Source organism: Cariama cristata, unplaced genomic scaffold (genome assembly GCF_000690535.1).
Source record: "Cariama cristata isolate BGI_N322 unplaced genomic scaffold, ASM69053v1 scaffold5453, whole genome shotgun sequence".
Lineage (NCBI taxonomy): Eukaryota > Metazoa > Chordata > Aves > Cariamiformes > Cariamidae > Cariama > Cariama cristata.
In genome coordinates, this window is record NW_009610039.1 from 8261 (window position 1) to 31291 (window position 23031).

At 36.0% G+C, this 23031-nt stretch overlaps 1 protein-coding gene across 1 annotated transcript; it reads right to left on the minus strand.

Annotated features, from left to right (window-relative positions):
• Positions 1-1188: 1188 nt before the first annotated feature.
• LOC104159747 (chromosome unknown open reading frame, human C12orf4) lies at positions 1189-22768 on the minus strand. The gene is made up of 13 exons (XM_009697740.1): positions 22564-22768; positions 22140-22285; positions 20555-20736; positions 18824-18923; positions 18608-18729; positions 16250-16356; positions 15306-15503; positions 11584-11712; positions 10397-10465; positions 8650-8852; positions 3661-3718; positions 2386-2453; positions 1189-1404 (listed from the first exon to the last, which is right to left on the minus strand). Exons 1-13 carry the CDS (start codon positions 22739-22741, stop codon positions 1312-1314), a joined length of 1653 nt encoding a protein of 550 aa, XP_009696042.1. The 5' UTR covers positions 22742-22768; the 3' UTR covers positions 1189-1311.
• Between the last annotated feature and the right edge of the window lie 263 nt (positions 22769-23031).

Consider the following 23031-nt stretch of genomic DNA (forward strand, 5'->3'; position numbering starts at 1 on the left):
TTACAAGGGCCAGGCTTCAGTACAATTTTAAGCAGAACTAAAAGTTTTCCCGTACCATTCCTACCACTTTGATTTTCCAAAACCTCACCGCTAAAGCTTGTTTGTTCTTTTTAGTATCAAATACCAAGTGGTTATTATGCTGAAAAGTTTGCATGTAATCTGCTGAGGACTGAAAACACGGGATTCAAAAAATGAAAGGCAAAAAGCTTTGAAGGATTGCTTCCAGCATTGAAGCAATTCTGTACTGAAGGATTGCTTCCAGCCTCCTTGGGTCCACAGCTGAGTTCAAAAAGTTTGCCTGTCATGATGGGGGCAGGCGGGGGAAAGCAGTTGCCAGCTTCCCCCTGCCCTCCATCATGGGGAGGCAGGGGTTTTTTTTGTTTGGTTTTTTTTGTTTGTTTGTTTTTTTGTTTTTTTTTTTTTGTTTGTTTGTTTTGTTTTGTTTTTTTTTTACTGGATTCAAGTTTGTCCCAAGAAATTTCATAGCTGCATCTTGAGCTGTCTCCCCAGCATTTCTGTTTAGATTTAGTCATAAACCAGTAAAAATTAATAAGCAGCAAAATATACCTGTACAAGAGTCCAGAAAACTATAGTGTTCCTATTAAGTTGTTCACGTGACAGACTTGTTAATGTGAAATCTTGAAATAAAGCAAAAAGTTAAAATACTAAAAAAAAGGGAAGAAATAATAATTAAAAATTCTAATTATTTTCATAGATATATTATTTTGATATTTTTTTTAAACGCTGCCATGATTTACAAAATGCACCAGGCTAAATGCTTGTTTCATGTCTTTCATTTTGTAACAGTAAAATGAGGCAGTCATATATTTTATTTTGCGGTCATTGTGATGAATTACGTTGAAGTTATTCTACGGAGACACTTGATTGTTTTGTTTTTTTTTTTTTTTTTAAAATGTCACTTAACAAATTCAGAAAATGTTTTTAAAACTCAGCAACCTGAAGCCCACTCAGAAGATCCTGTTCCTACCATAAGCTCTTATTCTTACTACTTACGTATGAGAATCATCTATATATTTCTGTAGATTACATACAATAAGCTACCTTGAATGTCTTTCAGATAAAGGTGAGGAATTCAACATTAATACTGTGCTGAAACAAAGCAAGAGGCAAAAATCAACTGCTAACACCCAAGTACAGACAGTGTTTATCTTTTATTACGACAACACAATTCTTGAAATTGCAAGAAGTGCCACTTCAGAGTCATCATCCCTCAGAAAAGAGACATTCCAGTCCAAAATCTTTGTAATCTCATCCTTTGTCAACAAGATACATCTTACTGCTGCACAAAATTCAGTGCTTGGAGGTCAGAGTCAATGTAGAGGACACTCTGAAGATTTGCGGAAGCATATTACTCAGCTGGTAAAACATTTCCTCAGAAATTGTCTGGAAAAAAAAATACACCAGTAAGCTTTAGCTTTTTGCTCTAGTTTGGAAGAATTAAGTATCTCTCAACTTTGTTTCTTGATGTTTAAGAGAACTGCTGTTTTTCAGAAAACCACGAAGACAGTTTTCAAACTACGTGTTATAATTCTGTTTAATTCAATTAAAAGGAAAAGATTGACCTAAAAATACTGTTTATGTATTTATGTGACTTATCTGTTTCCATTAGATTTCTTGTCCTAGTAATTGATTATTTCTTCTTAGCATAAGCGGGACTGTGCTGTTTGTTATCTACAGGACTCCGGCTCTCTGAACTCCAGGATTAGATTCAACTTCAGTACTTAGTTTATTCTTGGCTTCCTCCTTGCTCAGCAGTTTACCACTTTGTCAAGAAATACATGTTATTTCTTTCCTAATATAACTCTGATTTTTACATTACTTCCAGCATCGCTTTTTAGAACAAATAAAACTTAGTGCTGGCCACCTCTGGAAAATTCCTGTTTCTGAAGATCAGCTAGAACTCCAAATTAAATCATTTCAGAATCTTAATTACAATTAAATTCAAATACCTGGAGTCATTAATGACGTTGTGGAAGCACGACTGAACTCAGTGCATTGCAGCTTTCCAAGCTGTTAGACATTATGACTAATAAATGCTTAAACTTACATAATGCAAGGTTAGCCCACCTCTTCAGAGTAAATTATAGCAAAAAGGTATCTTTTTCAAAGGTGATGTATTCACTGTTTTTAAAGATGAACTTCCCCGTTTGAAATTTTAGCATCCTCAGAAGATACTACAGGATATCTGAAAATATAAACCCCTTTTATTCCTGTTTTATAGGTAAGGAACCAAAACCACAGTGATTAATTTAAGCTTACACAAAAACAGCAGAGCACAGCAAAGAAATCAAAACTAGATCTGCTGACATTTAACTTCTTGTTCCAACAGTCTCCTAGGTTGGATACGAACCTGGTTTAACCTACCTGTGGTACCAAGAATTGTACAGTCCGAGAAATTCCTCCATCCCACGAGGCCATTTCCATCATGAAACCTAAAAACCAGCATTCATACTATATCTGTTACCTATGCAACCTTCCCCATCAATTACACTGTTATCAAGCCGTGAGGGAGTTTTCACATACAATTAGGATTTTAGCTGTCTTAACTAGAGATGTCACTAATAGCATTTAAATCTGACTTGGCCAATCTCCTGACCGAAATCTGCTTTAACTGAAAAATCTAATGAGGAGTTACGGAGAAAATCAATATTACCCTTGAGGCGCAGAATAACCAGTCCTACTGTACAACACAGTGCTAGCCAGCAGAAGTGAGAGGTTTCTCCAAATATACGTTATGAGTTCTTTCAACGGCTTCCTTTTATTGAGAAATAGCTCTTTCCTTTAGCTCTGACATGACCTCATCCATGTTAATCAGTACAAGCCCATTGCCAAAAGTACACTGACAATCTGGCAGCAAGAGAAACTACCTGGACCTACTCATATGGAAACAGCTCAGCACTCATTTATTGCTGAAGTTACAATACAGCATTTTTATACTAGCATTTCCTTACAGATGAACTACGAAGTCCACAGGAACACACTCATGGCAAATAAAGATACTCAGAAAAATACTTGTTTAATGAAAGTGGCTACATGGATGATATTCCATTGTGAGGTCACAATAGGAAGAGGTTCCTCAAGTAGGTGGTAGAAAGAACATTAACACTTCTAACATTTTAAATACTCTAAATGACTGGTTCAAGTATTTAAGTGCAGCACACAAGAATGCAGTAAGTAATAACACCACTTGGAAAGAAAGAAAACCAAGTTGAGTCATGAGGACTTTCCAGCAAAGAGATGAATTAGCATATAAACTAGCCTTGGAAAAATGTGGGGAGTCCTCATCGTCTGAAGCAATCAAAATACAAAAGACACTGGAAATCATACTGTGGAGAACCACCAGCTCTTGCCCTCCTTCAGAGATTGCTCAAAGCAGCAGTAAGGGCTTTTTCTTCTACTGTCTCTGTTTAAGTTGTAAAGATACTTCTGAAACACCTTTAGTCTCTATTCTAAATGTCTGAGATTATTAGCTATCATACCAGGAAATAATTTTAAAGAGACCATATAAGTGTACATTTTAACAAACAATAAATTATTGAAACACATCTTTGTTTGGAAAATATACAGTCTGAGCTGTCTGGCTGGATGTCACCAAATGCAACACACAAAAAAACCCAGCTGAAGCATTCACTAACATACCTTTGACACACTTGAACACAAGCTCTGCCCTCTTCAAGCACCATGGAATGGTCATTTCCTAAAAATTAATAAATGAAAAGCCTCAATGCCCAATGGATCCAACCGACAAGAGTAATAGGGAAGTTATTAAAAGTAATACATTTTTGCCATAGAACCCAATTTTCCCAGCAGGTATTCAAGAAGCATTACAGGCCATGAAGAGGGATTTGGTTTTCCAGAGTATTCTAGGCAGGTGGTATACACTTACAGTAACCATGAAAGCACTGCCACTGCTTATTGGCAGGAGAGCCCAGTGTCAGAACAACCTATACATTTTTAAGCTGAGATGTTGAATAACAATACTGTTGACAATCCTATTAATGTAATTGGAAATAGGGCTATTTAATTCTCCTGTGGAGCTTGAGAAAAATGTCTAATATCCAACAAGTAACTGTCAGATTCATGCTACAGCTAGCCAAAGCCAGCTCCTGACTATATCTTAACAGCTATTCTTGAGGATTCTGGTTAAGGTTGATTTGCATACCTGCCACCTTCAGTAAAAACATTCTCTCTAATACTGGAACTGGAAGAAGGCCTTCTTCCCTAAAGATGCATTTATGTTAAGAGTTAAAACAAACAAAATCCATCTTCATCTGATGGAGGAATTTCAAATACAAACAGACAGCAAATCCTTACCAAAAGTTAAATTACAAGATTGAATATGAAAACCACTGTGGTTTAAGATATCTTATGGCTACAAGCACTGGTCTAAATAATTTAAGAAATGGTTTAAATGCTTTAGTACATTAAACATTCTTTGGCTGTATGCTACAAAGTGAATTATATCCACATGAATATTCCTAGTCAGAGACAGAATGACTGTCATCGTAAACACTTATCAGAAATAAAATAGTACCTATTTGTTCTGATATATTCTTCAACATGAAAATGAGCACTTTCTAGTCTCAACACAGGAATATAGACGTGGAAAGAAATTTATCATTCTATGTACCTTTTCAACTTGAAGCTTTACATCATTTTCTATTCAGTAAAGCCAGCCTTTATTTTGCAATGCCACTGTGCAATCTGTCATTATTGAAGAGCTTAATTTCAGGATTACAAAAAAGTTATTTGAGAAGCAAGGTTATCTAAGAATGCAAACTGCTAACACTGAAACAGCACATGACTGCATTAAACAACTACTGAAAGGTCCTGCTTAGGCGGGAGTATCTCCTGCCATCCCCAAAATACATAATATATTAAAAATAGCATAAGCTAGAAATATCTTTTCAGAAAACTTTATTTCATTATGTAAACCACTGCCTCAATAGATGCTGCTTTTAGGGTACACAACACACTAATCGGAACAATGCTGGACAATTATTTTCTTTCTTTCATTGCTAAGCTTTCTGGAAGAAATACTTAGTATTTGTTATAATTTATATGCCTATGTGTGCTTTCTGTCACAAGTAATGTAAGCACTTATTGATCACTGTTTTGGCTTAGGTAAAAAACAAGCATCTAAAAAGAAAGGTCTTGTTGCTCTGAAGGCAACTCGGGAGTCCCTTGTGTAATCAATGAAGGGAACAAAGCCTTAAAAGGACTGATTGAAACAGCAGGATGTGACACTATTCCTTGGACTATTTCAGAGGAACATAGATGTTAAACCTTGTGGGCACAGGAAAATAACATGTTGAATCCAGAACGTCACTCCATGCAAGCCACAAGAACTGAAATGACGCAGTGCTGATCCAATTCTAATCCGTCTTTAAAAATGTAAGTTCTCATGATTTCACCATGTTATCAGGATTTTTCTCTTTATGCAAACCAAGTAACAGTTGTGGAAATGATGAAGGATCAGTTAAGAACCAATTCAAAATACAGTGCACAAGATAAGGGACAAAAAAACAAAACCCACAAACAAATACTCCATCACCTATTGGGAATTTTGGTTAATAGCATTCAAGCAAGCAAAAAAACCACCTGGGACTTTTGGTTTTGTTCACTAGCAGAGACTGCACCTCACTCCTTTTTAAGATGCAATGATTTGTTGTCAAATTAAGATTTCTTCTGCTTATTAAAAAAAGGGGAGAGGGCAGCTTCACTGATTAGAAAGATATGCTGCAAACCTTTTTATTCAAACAAATTTGTGACAGGCTCATTACACGGGGCTGCTGCTTCTATAAAGCTAAGGGCTTACATCTTTGTAGAACCATGTCATAACCAGGTAATGAAAACACTAAAGTCCATAAATGTCTTGTGGGACAAAGATTTCCAACCAAATTTCAGTGTTTAATTTTAGTAAGTTAAGAATTAGCAAGATGTTTTACTCAAAGTATACCTATGCAAATCCTAAACACTGTACGAGCAGCTATATATTTAAAAGCAGGAAACTCAAACAAGAAATATTTGAGGTTAATGCACCCATCAATAATCTCTCTAGATACATAAACCATGTTCATAAATATTTGTTACACAGCTTACACTCCCTTCATTTCTACTTTTTTTTTTCCAAAACAATTTTGTCTTAACTTACGGAAATAGAAACAGCTGTCTTAGATCCCTGAAGAGTCACATTTTTCTCAGTGTTGCTGTATGGACAGCAGCAATGGCTCCTATGTTGAAACTACCATGGAAGTGTGCCAGCTCTAGCATTTTTAGCGATGCCATGCTATTACAGCCATTTCATTCCCCAGTTTATATTAGATTCAGAACAGTGATCAGATAGTAACACCTCAGTTGTCATGAATTTGAATTTGTTCGCTTTTGTCTTTCTCAAGTATCAAACCCATTTTCTTTCCTTCGTTTAACTTAATGATCAGAACAGAGAAATCTGGTTTTGTTGTTCTTGTAAGAAAAACTAAGGAAAACAGAATTCCTAAACTTTTTCCATAGAAATAACAATGAAATGGAATGGCTTCATGGAGATGGATACACTCATTACTTCTGTGAGGTTATAAACACCACTCTTCCCTCCATAAAAGAAGAAAGCCTTTGGGAAAAGCACAGAGAAAACTCATGATGAATGCCTGCCACAGTCAAGCATGCAAACATCTCTACAGCTGTGCTCCTGGTTAACCACTTTACAAAAATGTTTTTATGTAGGTGGTAAATGTAGATTCAAAACTGGGGTTGGTGAAGGCACCAAGTTCAAGTTAACTTTCAGAAATCCGTTATTATTCACTTTTCCCTCAACAACAAGTTACATATCTGTGTGTTTCAAATTAGGTCAGCCAGCTGCAAAGCACTGTAATAAGCAATGCTGCCAATGCAATTCACACAATGCAGTTTTGGCTAAACATACATTTATCACACAGGTCACTTTCTGCTTACTCTGCAAAGACTTAAAACTTAATATAAAAGGTAAGTTGTTTTATCAGGACCAATCCAGTCTTAGAAAAGAAGATAATTCTTCAGTTTCACACGTGCAAGCAACAACATACTCTCAAAGCACATTGAATACTTGGTCTTGTGCTTTATTTGTATTTTAAAATACAGATATGCAAATGAAAGCTAGAACTAACATGGTTTAAAGAAAAAAAAAAGAGAAAAAGAATATAGTTAGATGGCAACTGGATTAAGAAAAAAAGGTCAATAAGTTTATGAAACACAGTAACTGGGTCCCATGAGTAACCCAGGCTGCTGTCCTGCAAGTAGTTACTTGCATTTATGCCCAAAAAACGTCTTGATACCAGAGATGAAAAGTTTCAGAAATAATATCACCTGTTCCTAAAAGTCCACTTTTATGTACGGAAGTATATCCTTTGGTAGCTTAATTATTGGACATTTTAAACTTTTGCATTGCTTGCACTTTCACAATAATAGACCCTGATCTTGCAAAAAGGGGGCCACTTTTACACTGTGTTCCAACCAAATTCTGTTATAAAAAAAGTCACTGGTAAAGGTAATCCACTGGTGAGCCTTTATCTTGCTACGAGTTAGGCACTTTCAAAGAAGGAAAGGTAGTATTGAAGTTTACAAGTGAAAAAAAAAAGTTATTTAAAAAAAACCAAACACCAACATACCAGACTATAATTATCCATGCAAAGGTATCAGTAATGGCAGCATTATCTCTTTTTTCTCATTTCTTTAATTTTATGGACTTTTCACCTCTTAAGGAGGTGAGGCATATGGCTGTACTCCCTCCCCATCCCCTTTTCTTCTCTGCTAGTATCTTGCGAGCCAGATGTGACAGAGGAAAGAGGTTGTCAATGGTATTAGATTACTACGCACTATGAAAAGTCACAGTTGAGTAAGAGAAAATCTCTACGTTAGCATCCCTCTGAAGCAGAGAATACAAAAACTCAGCACAATAAGTAAGCACACTTGTATCTACAAAAAGCCTCAGTAATACGCTGCTTCTTGCCCAGCTGGTATTTGGGGGGACTTAAAGAGGAAACAAGGACAGAAATTAAGGATGCAAGTGATTATGCAAAGGAGACAGTTCAGGTGAAAGGTGAAATTTGGCTGCTGCTGCACAGGGCTGAGGTGATAAAGAGTGGTATTTAGGGATACAGAACTCTAAGCCAAGCTTTGCTAGTTTTGCTGCTCATAAAACTTAGTTTTAAGGTTTTCTAGCTAGCAACCATTAAAGCTGGGGATCTGGTATCACTATTACATCAGCGACTCTGAAGGTACTGTTTCTAAGCAAGAGCTGTTGCCAGAAGGCTTCCAGGCATGTAGTCTTTCATTAATACTTGTACAACTGTGCAGTGAACTGGAGCAAGGAAGTGAAGTGCCCAAAATGAGGGGTGGGAATAAAAAAAACCAAAGTGATTCAGCTGGCTGAAAGGTATTTAACTGGTTCGGTTTCTTAATATGGGTCACCATATAGATATGACAGCCAGCACAATGACATAGCAGGAGCCAGTGCAGTAATGTGGCAGGCACATGCGACTGGGATAAACTGCCCCATTTGGCTTAAATCAGCATGAAACATACCCTTTGCAAAAATCACTTTTGTTGCATCCTAGAAGATAAAAAACAAATCAAATCGTTACATTTACTTACTTCTGACATATCATGCACCAACAGGAGAGGCATACTAATGGTAGTAATGTCATGTGTGCAGCAAACTTTGAGAATGTTTCTGAGTCCCATGATTGCAGGATCCCGAGCAGTTACGTTACCGGATCTTACATTATCATCCACACAGAGGTGAAAAGCAACATGAATTTCAGAAAGATTTGAATGGCGTGTGATGTAGAACTCTCCTAAAGAATAATATAAACCAAGAAGTATCATGGTAGTGATCTGTACTAAAATACAATTGTTAGGCAACATAAGTAGAGGCTCAGCTAAGACAAAAGGCAAATACAAATATACAACAGAGATCAGAACACATACATAAGGAGATAAAAAGTTAGAAACCAACTGATCTAAAATCTCTTGGAATATCATTGTTTTACATTCATCCTACACTCGCTTCCCTGCTTTGATGGGTTTCACTGGCATCACGGACACCTGGTGTAATAAGACATAACAGTGCCAGTACAGGCGGATATGATCTATATATAGCACGAAACAGAAAAACAAACACAGAGGAGGTGTAATACTCAAAATATATAATGTAAGCACTGAATTGCAGACAGATGTGGGAGGCGGAAATACCAAAAATGGATGGGTTAAAATAAAGGATGCAAAAAGTCTGTGGAAACAGATAGCGAGTTATGTAACCACTGAGAAGACAAAGATATCAATGATCATTAGAATTTAAAATAATCCATAGTAATGGGAAGATCAGTTACAGAGTTGTTTGCAAAAAGTTACCAAGACATCTTGTTGGGGGTATTCCTAGGCTTGGTATTCATTTATCAAAGGCAGAGAAAGAGTAAGGGGCAGTGAAACACAGGTCTCTCCATCTTACCTTTCCACTGGAGATCAAAAGTCTAGACTAGAGTCAACAGAAAAGCAGGTATACAATACTCCTACTGTTTCAGTCAACGGATAAACGTCTTTCTGCAAAACTATTCTCACTGGTCATTTAAGTTAAGATACTACCTTTGTACAGGGACAGCTGAAGAACGGGTACGTATGCCTTTCTGATGACCGCTAGAGGTAATAATGCCCAGCAATGACCATTTAAGAGTAGTAATACACAAGCCACTGCAGCAAGATTCACTAGGATTTATCCATTAATGACCCAAGTTGATTTATAATCCACTTATACTAACAAGACATAAGACAATCATGAAAGCAATTTTAAGAAGCCCTCTTATTCAACCATGGGTTGTATGGATATAAATCCTCTCCCCTCCAACTGTGTATTCATCTTCAAATTCCACAGAAGCTTTCCTCACTAAACCCCACAATATATACAGAAGATACTTCCTCTTTGAGAGGAATGGATTTGTATATTCTCAAAGTTAAAAAATACGTTCTAAAATGCTTTGCTGTATCACGGAGCAGTGACATATATATATAATTACTTTCAAAAATAAAATTAGTTGCTAGTATTTAAGTTTCACCTTTTCCCTAAGATGCTAAGGGATCTTTTTTTCACCCTCAAATTCTGAAAAGAAATTTTAGGCATAGAGAAGTGATTTGCCCCAAGTCACATGACGCAGTGGCAAAGCTGGGAATAGAAACCAGATGTCCTGACACCCAGTTCTCTGCCTTAGCCACAAGAACATCCTTCTCTGATTGAGGCCAACTCAGGTTTAGTTTATAATTTATGTTCTGACTTTAGAGCTAAAAATGTGCATCTATAAAACACAATTTGCTTTAAGAAGAGGGGGGGAAACGCAACAGAACTCACCCGGCAAAATATTTGACTGGTTTCGTTCAATATTCTTTAATTTATCTTCATTTCCACTACTTTTGTTTTCTGTATATAAACACATAGCACAAACACTAAACATATCATCTATTAATTACGCTTTGGCATGAAAGTTTGATGTACTGAAATGACATCTGGCTTGAATTTTTACCATAAAGTTACCATAAAGTCCCCATAAAGCAGGGGGATGGACAGAAAGTGGTTTTGCTGTCTTCAGTAGACACTGAACTGAACCCTATTTCAAATCATTAGCTTTCTTAATCATCCTACAATACCTCTTCATTTGGACAAAAGAAAACACAGTATTTTCAGACATAATACTAAACTTTCCAAATTGCCCCCACAACTACATAGTACCTTGCTATTATTTTTAATCATGTAACTCACTAAAACAAATTTGTTTCTACTATTACAAGAAAAATTTTAAAGAGATTGACATAAATCAGCAGTATAAAAACAGCCTTCAGTATTTTCCTCAAGACTACAGGAATATGCAGGTTTCTAAGAAAACTTGTTTCTCTGTGTACTCTTACGAATATATTCATGTCATTGACATATTTAAATAACATAAGTAGTTCTCTGCAAGAAAAACAAAGTTTCATGATGTACAAGTACTGCCTTAACAGCATGTGGCCAGAAAATTCACAGACATTTGTAAATATAACTGCAGTGTAAACCATTCACAAGGATTTGGTCAGCACTAAAAAGTATACACATTTAGTCAATTTATTATGCAGTTTTTAGCACTCACTTTTAATGAAAGGAAAAAGTCATAACTCCTCTTCTGCAACTTTTAAAGCTTTACATTTAAATAGAAATAAAAAGGCAAAGTCAGAAAAAGTCTGTGTTGCTACAGGCAGTTTAAACTGCAGAGGAAAGCACAATGGCCTGATACACTTCCCATGCTGCTAAAGTGCGATCAGAACGTAAGGACTTAGACTTTTTTTTTGTAAGGTATGTCTGTTATGGCAGTAAAGACATCATGTGAACATCCTGTCTGCGAAGAGAGAATTTCATGCAGATTTCTCAGAGTGTAGCGATAAACTTGAACATTCCATTTTATAGATCAGGTAACTGAAGAAGAGTGAAATCAACTTGCCCATAACCATAAACATTCAGCTGACCACTATTCTATTTCAAGGAAAGTAATTTTGGTTGTCACTGACCATGATGTCTTTTCGACTTACTGCTACGCTGTGCTCTGGCCTTAAGTACAACCCTCTGGACAATTTCAAGCTGTTCTTGAATTCCAGGAAAATGGAAATCTGTGCATTCTTGGCAAACAGTTGCAAAATCTAGGAAAAAAAATAAGATTAAAATCCACGTCATAAGGTTGTGCTTAGTAACATTACTTAATTCTGCTCTACTGTTCAAGCCAGGCCAGTTACAAAGGCAACCCCTCTCCGTAAACCAGACAAAGCCCTGCTATACTCTTTAAATTCTATACAATTTACGGTAGAGACAAAACATTTTTTGAAATAAATTAATTACTTGCAAAAAACCCACAAACAAAACCTTGAGTGTTGTTGCTTTTCAAACAAAACCATCCAGACCAAAAAAGCCCCAAAACAACAGCAATAATATATGTGCATTAAATGTAATCGTGCTTTAAAAATGATGCCTTATTACTAACAGTCCTTTAATCTGTGATACTTTATTAAAACATACATAACAGATACTTCCAACAGCAACAACAGCATTCCAGTTTGTTTTGAAAAATGAGAGCCATTAATGAAATTCATAAACAGTGCATCTGGAAAGCTGGTATTACAGTTCTTTCCTTTTAGTTCTCAAAACACAGATCTGAAAGTTAAAGAAGAGTGTTGTCAGCAGAAAAGAGTTGCAAGTTCCTTTCCCTGGCAAGTAAGTACTATGTCAGACTTGCAAATATTATACTGATCATTAGGATCATAACACAGTGCCTCTGTGGCTGGTATTCCAAGCTCCATATCTCTACTGTCCAGCCATCTCTTCAAGCAAGTCAATGGAAATCAAAACCAGGTATTAGCGAGGAGCTGGACTATACTAAGCAATTGCTACTTACTTCCCATTTTGAGGTACCTGCTCTAATCCTCCTTAAAGTTCTTAATGTACTCTGATTGCCTATCTGGAAAGCACCATATTCTCCTGTGAACAGGCTGTGACAGCAACAGGCAAGGTAATGAGAAAAATCTTAATGTATTTATCTTTTTTACATGAAGTCTCCATCATAAAATCTATTTTCAAAGGCTTTATTACATTCTGATGTCCAAAACCAAGGGAGGAAGAAACTCATATTCCAAAAGATTGTGTCTTCTGTGTGTATCAAGATAAAATAAGGTCACAAGACATTTTATTTGAAACAAACAAGTGAAAAATCTCTTGTATGCAAATGAAAATTAACTTTAATTTTAGTTTATCGTTTGTCTGAGTGTGCTACACCTACTCAAAACCTGAGCCACAGTATCCCTACAAAGAAAAGACTTGAGCTGGGCAATGCATAAATATAAATCATATAAAGAAAGTATTCATCTATCTTAGAAAAAATAGTCTGAATGAAATTAGCATGTTGAAAGTTCACACATAAGTTCAACTTTCTGTTCAAGGCTGTTTTCTAGAGATGTGTTCGAATCCAATTTCAAAGGTATATTTTGCTAGGTACTGTTTACACATTGTAAAGAATACAGAAAACACTGCAGTCATGGTTTTCAGTCTTGCAAATACCTCACATACATCCTGAATTCTGAGACAAATGGAAACATTTTTGGATAGCACATTTACCAAAGATGCAACATCAAAACATTTGCCAGACACAACAGAACTAACAGAATCCAATAAATGAAGCACAATCTTAAGCATCCTCAGGACAGAGCTAAACAAACAAGGTCAACCAAGTAAGGTGCAGGACTTCATACCTCTGTTTAGTGCTTGGTGAGTGGTTGGTGTTGCTCAAAGTCTTGTAAAATGCTTGGACAAACAGTGTGCTCATATGAAGCTCATTTACTCCAATTACCTTTGAAAATCTCACAGAGGTTTGAGGGAGCTTCTAGCCCATTGCAAAATGAAGGCTATTAGGTTTGGGTTTTTTCCTAGCTTTAAAATGGAAGCAAAAAATTGTTTCTGCACTTTTGTAAGCCAGAAATTTAGACTGCACAAGCCATGACCTCTCTATTTAAACAATAGTATCAATGTATTATTTAAATGCCTTCTATGTAGCAATTTTATGAGCCTCTGAACCCCCTAGCATATTTATTTCTTAAAGAGCCTTTTAGGAAGAATTGGTTCTGGCTAGTGCTCTTGCAACAAACGGCTTTAACAGTTTACAAGCAAAGCCTCCTCTCAAAGGTGTTTATTACTGCTCTTCTGCCAGAAGCTACCGCTGTCACCACAGAGTGGATTTAAAGAAATGTACCCAAACCTCAGTTGCCACCTATAGTGGTTTGGGGTCTCAGTACAAGCAGACATTCACTGCTGGTTTAAAGTAATATATCTGACTAGGTCAGAGGAGCTGAGACATGAGACAAATTCATTTCTGCAATGTTTTTAAAAAGAATGGTGGTGCAGACAGCTGTGGAACGTGCCCATAGTTAAGTCTGACAAAGTCCCTTTGGAACTTAAAGAAATCAAAATTTATTAAAAATCATATTTTACAGATTGTGATACAGTCCCTTATTTTCTATTCTGTTATGGCTGGAAGATCTAACTGATGGCTAGAAGATGCAATTTTGTGTTTAATGTTATTACTTAAATGTTTGTCTTCTCTTACCACCCAAGATTTAACATAAAAACAAATCTTCTCTATTTGTTATTAATTTAAATATTTAAGCAGTAAAAACAAAAAGTAACCGAAAACAAATACAAGTATGAAATAATACTGTCAGAATTAAGCAACTTGGAAGCCATAAACAGCAGAAATGCAACTACAATTTTTCCTGGTACATTTCCCTTTCCTTCTCACTACAAGCCTGATTCCACACTGTTTTCAGAGAATATCAACCACCAAAGTCTATTTTTTTTTTAATGGCATGCTAGAATAACGACAAGTAATCGTGGCTCCAGTCAAAAAGACATTTCAAGTTTAAATATTTCAGTATTAAACTTCAAGAGGAAGGTTGGCCTGATTCCTGATTCTCTGATTTCAGAGAATATCAACCACCAAAGTCTATTTTTTTTTTATGGCACGCTAGAATAACGACAAGTAATCGTGGCTCCAGTCAAAAAGACATTTCAAGTTTAAATATTTCAGTATTAAACTTCAAGAGGAAGGTTGGAAAGTCAATAATGTGGTTCGGAGAAAGCCTTGGTGAACAAAACTGGAACAGGAACAAACATGTTTCACTGGTTAACCTTTATGCAAAACACCTTCATCATAGGGTCCAGTTACTCAAAAGACATGCACTTAAAACGGCTACTAATCAAGTTTTCCAGCAGCAGGCAAGTAACATTCCTACTGTTCATTTTTAATGGAATTCTTAGTGCTGCAGATATCTAAAGCACGTGGTATTTTTATACATTTATTTATCAATTTAAAATCTTAGCGTATTTCATTTTCATCTTTGCAAATAGGTTTCAATACACTAATCTGACATTAGAGAGTTAGAAGCCACTGTAAGTTGGCCTAGGGCAGGGAAATCAAGATTGAAGCGTTCACTCTAACATGTCCCTTACTCAAACACAAAACCTAGGAAAGAGATGAGAGAGATAACAGCGTATCAGAGCACAACTCTGTCCCCCATCCTTAGCCATCCCTCTTTTCACATTTGTTACCATTTTTGCAATATCATGTCCAAAACATTAGGGTCTCCAGTGAATTTTAATTTTACAGGGAATATTTTTTGTGAAAGAAGACAGCAAGTTTTTAAGTGACATTCCTTTTCACTGACACAATATACCCCATTAGAGGGCTCACCTCTTTTGATGCCGCTATATGAACTGATACGGTTATCTACCAATAAAACCAGGCCACAGAGAGAAGTTGAATACAGAGACATTGCAGTTTGAAGTCTGTGAAGTTTTACTCCACTTCGATGATTGCGCTTGTGTTTACAGAAATCCAGCATATCAGCTCTCAGTAATCTCAAGTTATGCATGGTCTTCAACTGAGCTCCTGTACCGAATATAAATGATTTTAATACATACAGTAAAAGAGGAAACTCAGGATTGTTATTAAAATGCAAGGGATCAACGTGCTCCCTTAAGTTTTATGAAAAACAACTATAAGGGAAATACAATCAATAATACTCAAAGAAAGTTCTTAATAGTATATTCAGTTTTACATACATAGCAGCAATTTACAAAGACTAAAAATGCAGTATTTTCACATACTGTCACAAAGCAAGGCTTATTGAAATGAGCCTTGCTCCTTGTTATAAGGCTACGGATGAAATACTAACACAGTCAAAACAGACAGCATTAAGAAGTCTCTATTGCATAAACAAAAGTAAAAATTTTAAGTACCTATTTTTCTGTTCATTGATCGTGGGAATTGAATTTAATACCCACATTTTCTTAGCAAACATAAAAATTATATTTTAATTTTTCTTAACCACTATGTGTTTTGAGGTTAGCATGCATTTCTACACTAGTCACATTGCTAGAGTGGATAAAAACTCGCTTCTAGAATGTTTTCCATTAAGTATATTTCAGGTAGCTAGATACTGTTTTATATTGTTTGATACAGTTTATACCGTACAGTACTTCTCTTCCCTCTGAAAGAACCAATACAAAACAATTACAAACTGTACATAGTATATACATTGACAGTTAAATACTGTAAATAATACATGGCTTAGATACATTACTTATTAGCATCTGTTATTATGTTTGGTTTTGGTGTCAGTTTACTTTCCTTACCCAAGTGAATAGTAAAACTTTCTTCTAACAGCCTTTGCTCTTCATAAATTCTTCCATTTCCTTCTACAGATTCTCTCAGTTGGCTGGGCTGAACCTTAATTTCATCACTAAAATAATGAGAAACTAGCTGAAAAGTTTATCCTAATTTTTGTTCAAGACCAATAATATTTTCTGAAAGCTATCCAAAGTTTTCTCAGCTAGTCTGTGGAAACTAAGAGACTAAACCTATTTGAATAAACTGCACTCATCTGAGGTTTTACCTTTCTGGCATGCAATACTCCAGGTGCAGGAAGAGTAGAACTCCACTGGTAGATTTATATTACCTAGCTCATTTGTAAAGCGTTTAGAGACTGAGAAATAAAAGTAAATCACAATATCTAGTTATAAAATAGTAAGAACATAGGAATGAAAGGAAAAAAAACCCACATTCTTCTCAGCCTATTTGTAATAGCCAAAACGTTATTTATGAAGTTACTAGATAAAACATTACTTTCTTCCCACCACACAAAATGGGAGGTTAAAAAAGCCAAATCAAATGCTCCTCAGCGTTCAAACTAGCAGGAAATATTTTAGATATCAGTTTTAATTTTTTTCCTAAATTCAACTGTCTGGTAGTAAGTGATATAACAAGTACTGTTACTGCTACATAAAAGAACATGAACATCTCTTAAATTTGTTTCTGCATTAATGAAAAGTTTATTTTCATTTTCAAAGCACCTAATATTCAAAGGTGTTTTAAAAACTTGCAAGCAATTCCACCAATTGCAAATGCCTAGTGATGAGGTAGAACTGAGATATACCATTAATAAATATATATATACACACACATATAAGCAATTAGATGCATAAAGATCTATGTGTGTCTGTACCTATCTCTCTCGCTCTCTCTTTTATGTCTATGTATGTGTACAATACACACACATTTTTCTCTCTCTCTTTAAGCTTCTAGTTGCCCTACTATAGACTCCCTACACATTATTTTCAAATGCATTAGGGACCTATAGTTTTCAGGACGCAACACAAGCGGAGAGATGACACTTTCTGTTAGTGTACATGAGTGCAGTGATTAAAATACTACCACTTCACATCTATTATAAGCATCTGAGATTATGAAGCCAAAACAACCTCACTCACTCTCTCAGAGGTCCTTGCCTCTGGACCTCTAGCAGCCCGTTTCTTCTAGCTTTCAGCTCTAAGCAATTTCACCTTGGTCTTATTTTACAGGACTAGAACGCCAGAACATGGGAAGAGGTTCACAGTGATAAATATGAATAGCCTCATGGAAATAATCAACAAAGCTAACATAAAAATTCTGTGGAAAAATATTTTAGGATTGGGCTTGAAGCTTGAGTAGGCCATCACTACCGCAGTGATGTTTTATCTGGTCACTAGGCTAGAAAGAGGTCAGCTTGCTTGTGAGCTATGCAGTTCTAGGACATTCTGGGGCTAACCTGAGAACTTTCAAAACAAATTCACAGACAACCAAATCCTGAGGAAAGTAGTGAGAAATCTAACCATATAGCATCATCTTTGAGTATATTTCCCTTCATCTCTCTCTTCCCTCATGTTCCATACATTTGGCTTCCTTATCCCAAAAGGAAACACTTAAAAGAAAGTGATGAACTATTTCACACATTATGATCCATGCCTGTCTCTTCTTATCACTGGCATTCCCTTTGTTCAAAGGTGTTGCGTTTCCCATAAATTCCTTATTGCATCCACCTAGATCTACTCAGACAGGCCCTTCTACTAACATGAGGCATGAGAAAGTATCAGGTTTTACTCCTATTTTCCTATTAGTAGCAAAGGTGGTGGTTACTAACAATAAAGAATAAGAATCTCCCCAAGTTACAGATTCTGATTTCCCTGCTATCTCCTCAATCAGAAAGCTTTTCATTCAACTCTCACCACAAGCAGTCACATCAAAAAATTTCATTTTTTTTTAGCTGTCCAGAGGTGTATACATAGAACAAAAGAGAAAAAAAAGAGGCTTATTAATTCCAAACTGTTACCATTTCTTAAGCTACAATTATTCTGCAGAACATCCTTAAGTGGTAACACAAAGCCTTGTGAAATAGTTTTAAAGACAGACATTGTAAATAAAAGCAAAATAGGAGAAAATCCCACTCGGCTCAAGTTGTAGTTTAGTGCATTACAACGCTTTCTGGTACAGAAACGTTATAACATTACACAATGAAGAAATTCCTAAAAATATAAATATTTAATTATGATGGTTTATTTGCCTTTGATTTGCCTTGATTATCCTATTTAAATGGCTAATCTGAAATAAAGATTACATAAAAGCAAGTCCTTTGAACTACTGCAGATAGCAGTAAGCATCACAGAGGAATTAAATACCTGACTGAGCTGTTGTTGGGATTCTTCAGGTCCTGATGAAGCTTTATCACCCATTCCTGGTATTCCTGCTTCTGGATAGCAGTAGATTGTTTTAATTCATTGGTCCATTTGTTCTCCAAATCCTAACAAGGCAACAGTGATAATCCGAGTATTTCAGGTTTCCTTTTTAAGACAATTATCTGCATGACATACTCTAGTTCACTGAACTTAGTTTACCTGCTGCGATTCAAAATGCTGAGCCGCTAATGAATTTACATCTTGGTCTGTTAGCGATTTCCCTAGCTCCTGCATCACCTTATCCATTTCAGCTCCTTGTCTGAAAGAGAAGCAAAGGCAGGTTTACAACAAGAAACACTTTCAAAAAACTGTCAGAAGAACTCATCGTTGTTGATAGAGTTACCAATATCAGCTGTATGGGTTGGCTGGTCAATGCTCATCACAAGCAGAGATAGGACAGAACACATAGCTGAAAGATACGTCACACAGTACTTTTTCCATCTGCTTATTTTGGAATTGGAATTCATACATTTAAAGTCTGCCCTCACAGATATTCAGAAGAAGGGACGACAGTATCTCCAGATACTCTAATATAGCACTTCACTATCCTTATTATGAGAAGAGTTTTTGAAATGCACCTACTCAGTGCCTTGCTTTCCTCCTGCCCCAGCCACAGTCAATGCAGACAGGTAAACACCAGAAGCAGGCTAAACACACCTATTTTTAATAGTCAGATGAGCTTCCAGCTCAAACTACCTTCAACAAGAGAACCTGGAGTTAAAGGGGTGCCCTGCCATCATCAGGTCATCCAATAGCTCATCCCTCATTAGTCTTCTTAATCCCTGGCTTCATTTAGTCTTTCACATTCAGCCCTTTCTTCAGCAAGGAATCCATTTACCCTAGCATAGATTTAGCAATGAATACCCACAAAATAAATTCGAGTTGAGGGCCAGGGATTTCAAGTCAGCTCCTGTGTAAACAGAATACCAACTACACTCATCTGGGATCGTCTCAGCTGCCACCAGCATACGGAGTTTCTTGATTACAACAAATAGATATGATAAATTCCACCAGAGTCAATACACAGCTGTATCACATCACAGCTCTACAACACTACTGCTCTTAGGATTAAGTGCTCTTTCTTCTACATGCATACTCGAGAAGAGTCAATAAGCAGCAAAAAGGTTTGCCAACACTTTGTTGGCAACATTTATCCCCAAATTAGAAACACGTATGATTCAGTCCAGAAGAAACTACATAAACAAATATGCATTGTATAATACGAGCTTAAACACACAGAATTCAAGAGGAATATTGCCACTTAGAATGCTAAAACAGACCTACTTAGAACATTCTGGCACCTCACAAGCATCTATAATATTTAGTATCTATACTACATCTGTATTTGTGTGCATTAATTTTCCTTAACCTAGTCTCCCTAAAAAAAAAAAAAAGGAAAGAAAAGAAAAACCTGCATTGTGCGTGTTCCCTCTTGCGGACAAAGCAGCCAGCTGCAGCTGTTCAAGCTTATTTGGAAACTCAGGATCACACACAGACTTCCCTAAATTTCAAATTCAACAGTTTCTGATTTAAAGTTGGTTCAAGTCTTTTGCTCACCTTTTCCATATACTTTATTTTCTAGGTATCCTAAGCACTTTACATTGCTATACCACTTACAACTTATGGATAGAGCAATGGAAATCAAATCTTGTATTACTTTGATGACCTCAGCTTTTATTATTTTCAGTGACTGAGGAGAATATAAGATAGCTGAACCTAACAATATAGGCTAAGTATTACATGATTTTGAAGAGGGAAACATAAAAGTAAAATAGGGCTTACATAGACAAATACAAGTGGACTCACATTGTCCTACGAGTTGTATAGACCCAGTGGTATGAACCCCTATTTAATAAGATAGAAAAACAAAACAAACAAAAAGAGAAGTACCTTTCCCGAAGTTTTTTCAATTCCACATCTCTTTCACTTATTAATTCTGAGATGCTAACAAAATAATTGTGTTCCAGGTTTAACAGCATTTCAGAAGCTGGAGAATGTATCAGATCATGATAAACATCTGCAAAGTCTTCATCCCAGCTGGTTTCTTCAGGTTTTGCATATTCTAATGTTGTCTAAAAATTATAAGAGATTTTAAAGCATATGGTACCTTCTAGGTCATATAAGGACTCCTCGTAATGGTGGGGCAAAACTAACTGGGCATGCACGCTGTTGCACAACCTTCAACATACACAATTTATCTTTCCTAATTTGAGCTTTCTGTATTCTACTTTAGCTTTAACATATTCTCCCCATATTTTTTCCTCTTTCAAAGCAACCAACAGCAGAAATATTAAGGTTTTGACTACAGTGAGGAATTACCAATTTTCAGCCATCATCAACTTGGAAAGAACAGTAATATCCACAACAATACTTGCAACTGATCAATTTTAGATAGGGCCCAAAACACCAGATGTGCAAACAAAAATGTTTTGGTAGAAAGAATGACTAACCTCTGATGTCACTAGAATTTGATCAACGGCAGTGGTTTAGGAAAAGCCATTTTTATTGAAAAAAGAATGGCCAAAGATGCCAGTTTTGCAAGCTCCTTTGTACTGAAACACTCCTTACATTTGCAGTCATTCCCATCAGATTCAGCTGATGAACTGAGATTGTATCATTGAGGTGTAGGTTAGAAATGTCAAGAAATGATCTAATCTCAAGCCTTGCTCTCAGGCTAACCTATTCATAGAAATCGTGAGCACAGAAGACTGTAAGGTCTTTCAATGTTTTATCATATTCCCATGCTCACCCAATACAGATTTTTCCTTCTTAAAAGTTAAGCTAGTTTCATTTTGTTGACATTCATTAAGGCAAATAATTTGCTTCCAATTCTCTTTATAAGATACATGTTTTGGAATTTTTTACAACATTCTTCTATATTCCATGATAAGCAAATTTGATTCCTATAAACTTTTCCTCAAATGCTGCAGTTTCTGTCATTCTTTTTTTCCTCTTCGGTAGGACTCCTCCAGTTCTCTCGCATTGCTCTGTTTTGAAGATCAAACGCAAAACTGGATGCCTTACTCCAGCTAAAGCCTCATCACCACTAAATAATGCTAACAATAGTCACATGAACTCCAAAAATGAGTTGAAAAGTGTCTCCTGACTATACACTCTCCCTTTGGAGTTTTCATTGCTATTATTGAGATTTAGGACAGGAATACCACTTTGCTACCTCTTGCTTTGATTCTAATGCACTATAACCCTTACGTCTATTTTTGTTTGAATATTGCTAGCTATTTACCTCTGAATTTTGTATCTTTTGACTCTACTAAATCCAGGAAAAATCTGACTGAGAACTTGTAGGGTGAAGACTTAATGATTGCTTTCAGATAAAAAGAAACAATTGTAAGAATTGATCAGTGAAAGTGAATTTCAGTGTAATTCTGCATTCATAGATGTGATTCTGTCCATACACGCACACACACTCTCACAAAGCAAGTCTTGAATATTAACTTTTCAGCCTCAGTCTTACCTCTTTATAAGCTTTAGCCCAAGTATCTGCCAGCTGGTTTACATCTACTTTTCCTGATTTCACTGCTTCCAGAGCCATTTCAGCTTCTCTATCATAATCTTTTATAGTTTCCTCTTCTATGAACTTATTAAGAGATTGCTTCAGGTCTATTATAACAAGAAGAGAAAGGTCCATCAACAAAACATGTCAGTGGATGTATCAGTAATCATCTAGGAAACATACAAACAAAATTTTCCTAAAAAGCTTTTACTTGGACACCTTACTTGCTAGTACTGACAGTAATTTTCTTTAACGTTTTGCTGTTTTAAAAACAAGGTTTTTTAGGACTGTTCCAGTAAATACCCTTCTTTTGGTTTCTTAAAGCAGGTTGTAAGACACTTGTGGACATGGATATATGATGCTAATTTAAGAAATCAGTTCTTACCATTTTCTATAAAGCACGGCAGACTGTGCAGAAGCATTAGACGTCCATGCAAATTACTAATATTCTCTTGCACAGGGAACTTGAGAGGCACGGTGAGCACTAAATGTTGATTTCCAGCATTGAATTCGTACACATAGTCCCTCTCCCTAGTGCAGGTCTTTCCTTTATTAGGCTTCATCTTCTTGAGTTGATTTCCTGCATTAGAAATGAAAATAACATGAGTTACATTCTTGTCAAATCAGAAGTAAAAAATGCTAGCTAAAAACATTGCTCTGTTAATAACTAACAGTTTCTGGCAAGAAAACTTAAACCCCCAAATTTATCATAGACACTCATCCAATTTTGATTTCCAAATACATAGGTTGGAACTGAAGCATAAATACCAGTTTCCAAAACACTGAATGCTTCTAAACTCTAATTGAGTGTACCAATATATTAATTTGGCTAATTACTCTTACAAATTACAGC

Coding starts and splice junctions, on each gene's coding strand:
- LOC104159747 (XM_009697740.1), bottom strand. CDS start 22,741: ATGAAGCCTAATAAAGGAAAGACCTGCACTAGGGAGAGGGACTATGTG. Junction 3,719..8,649: donor TGGTGCATGATATGTCAGAA/GTAAGTAAATGT, acceptor ATTAATTTTTAG/GAAATGACCATTCCATGGTG. Junction 1,405..2,385: donor TACAATTCTTGGTACCACAG/GTAGGTTAAACC, acceptor TTTTTTTTCCAG/ACAATTTCTGAGGAAATGTT.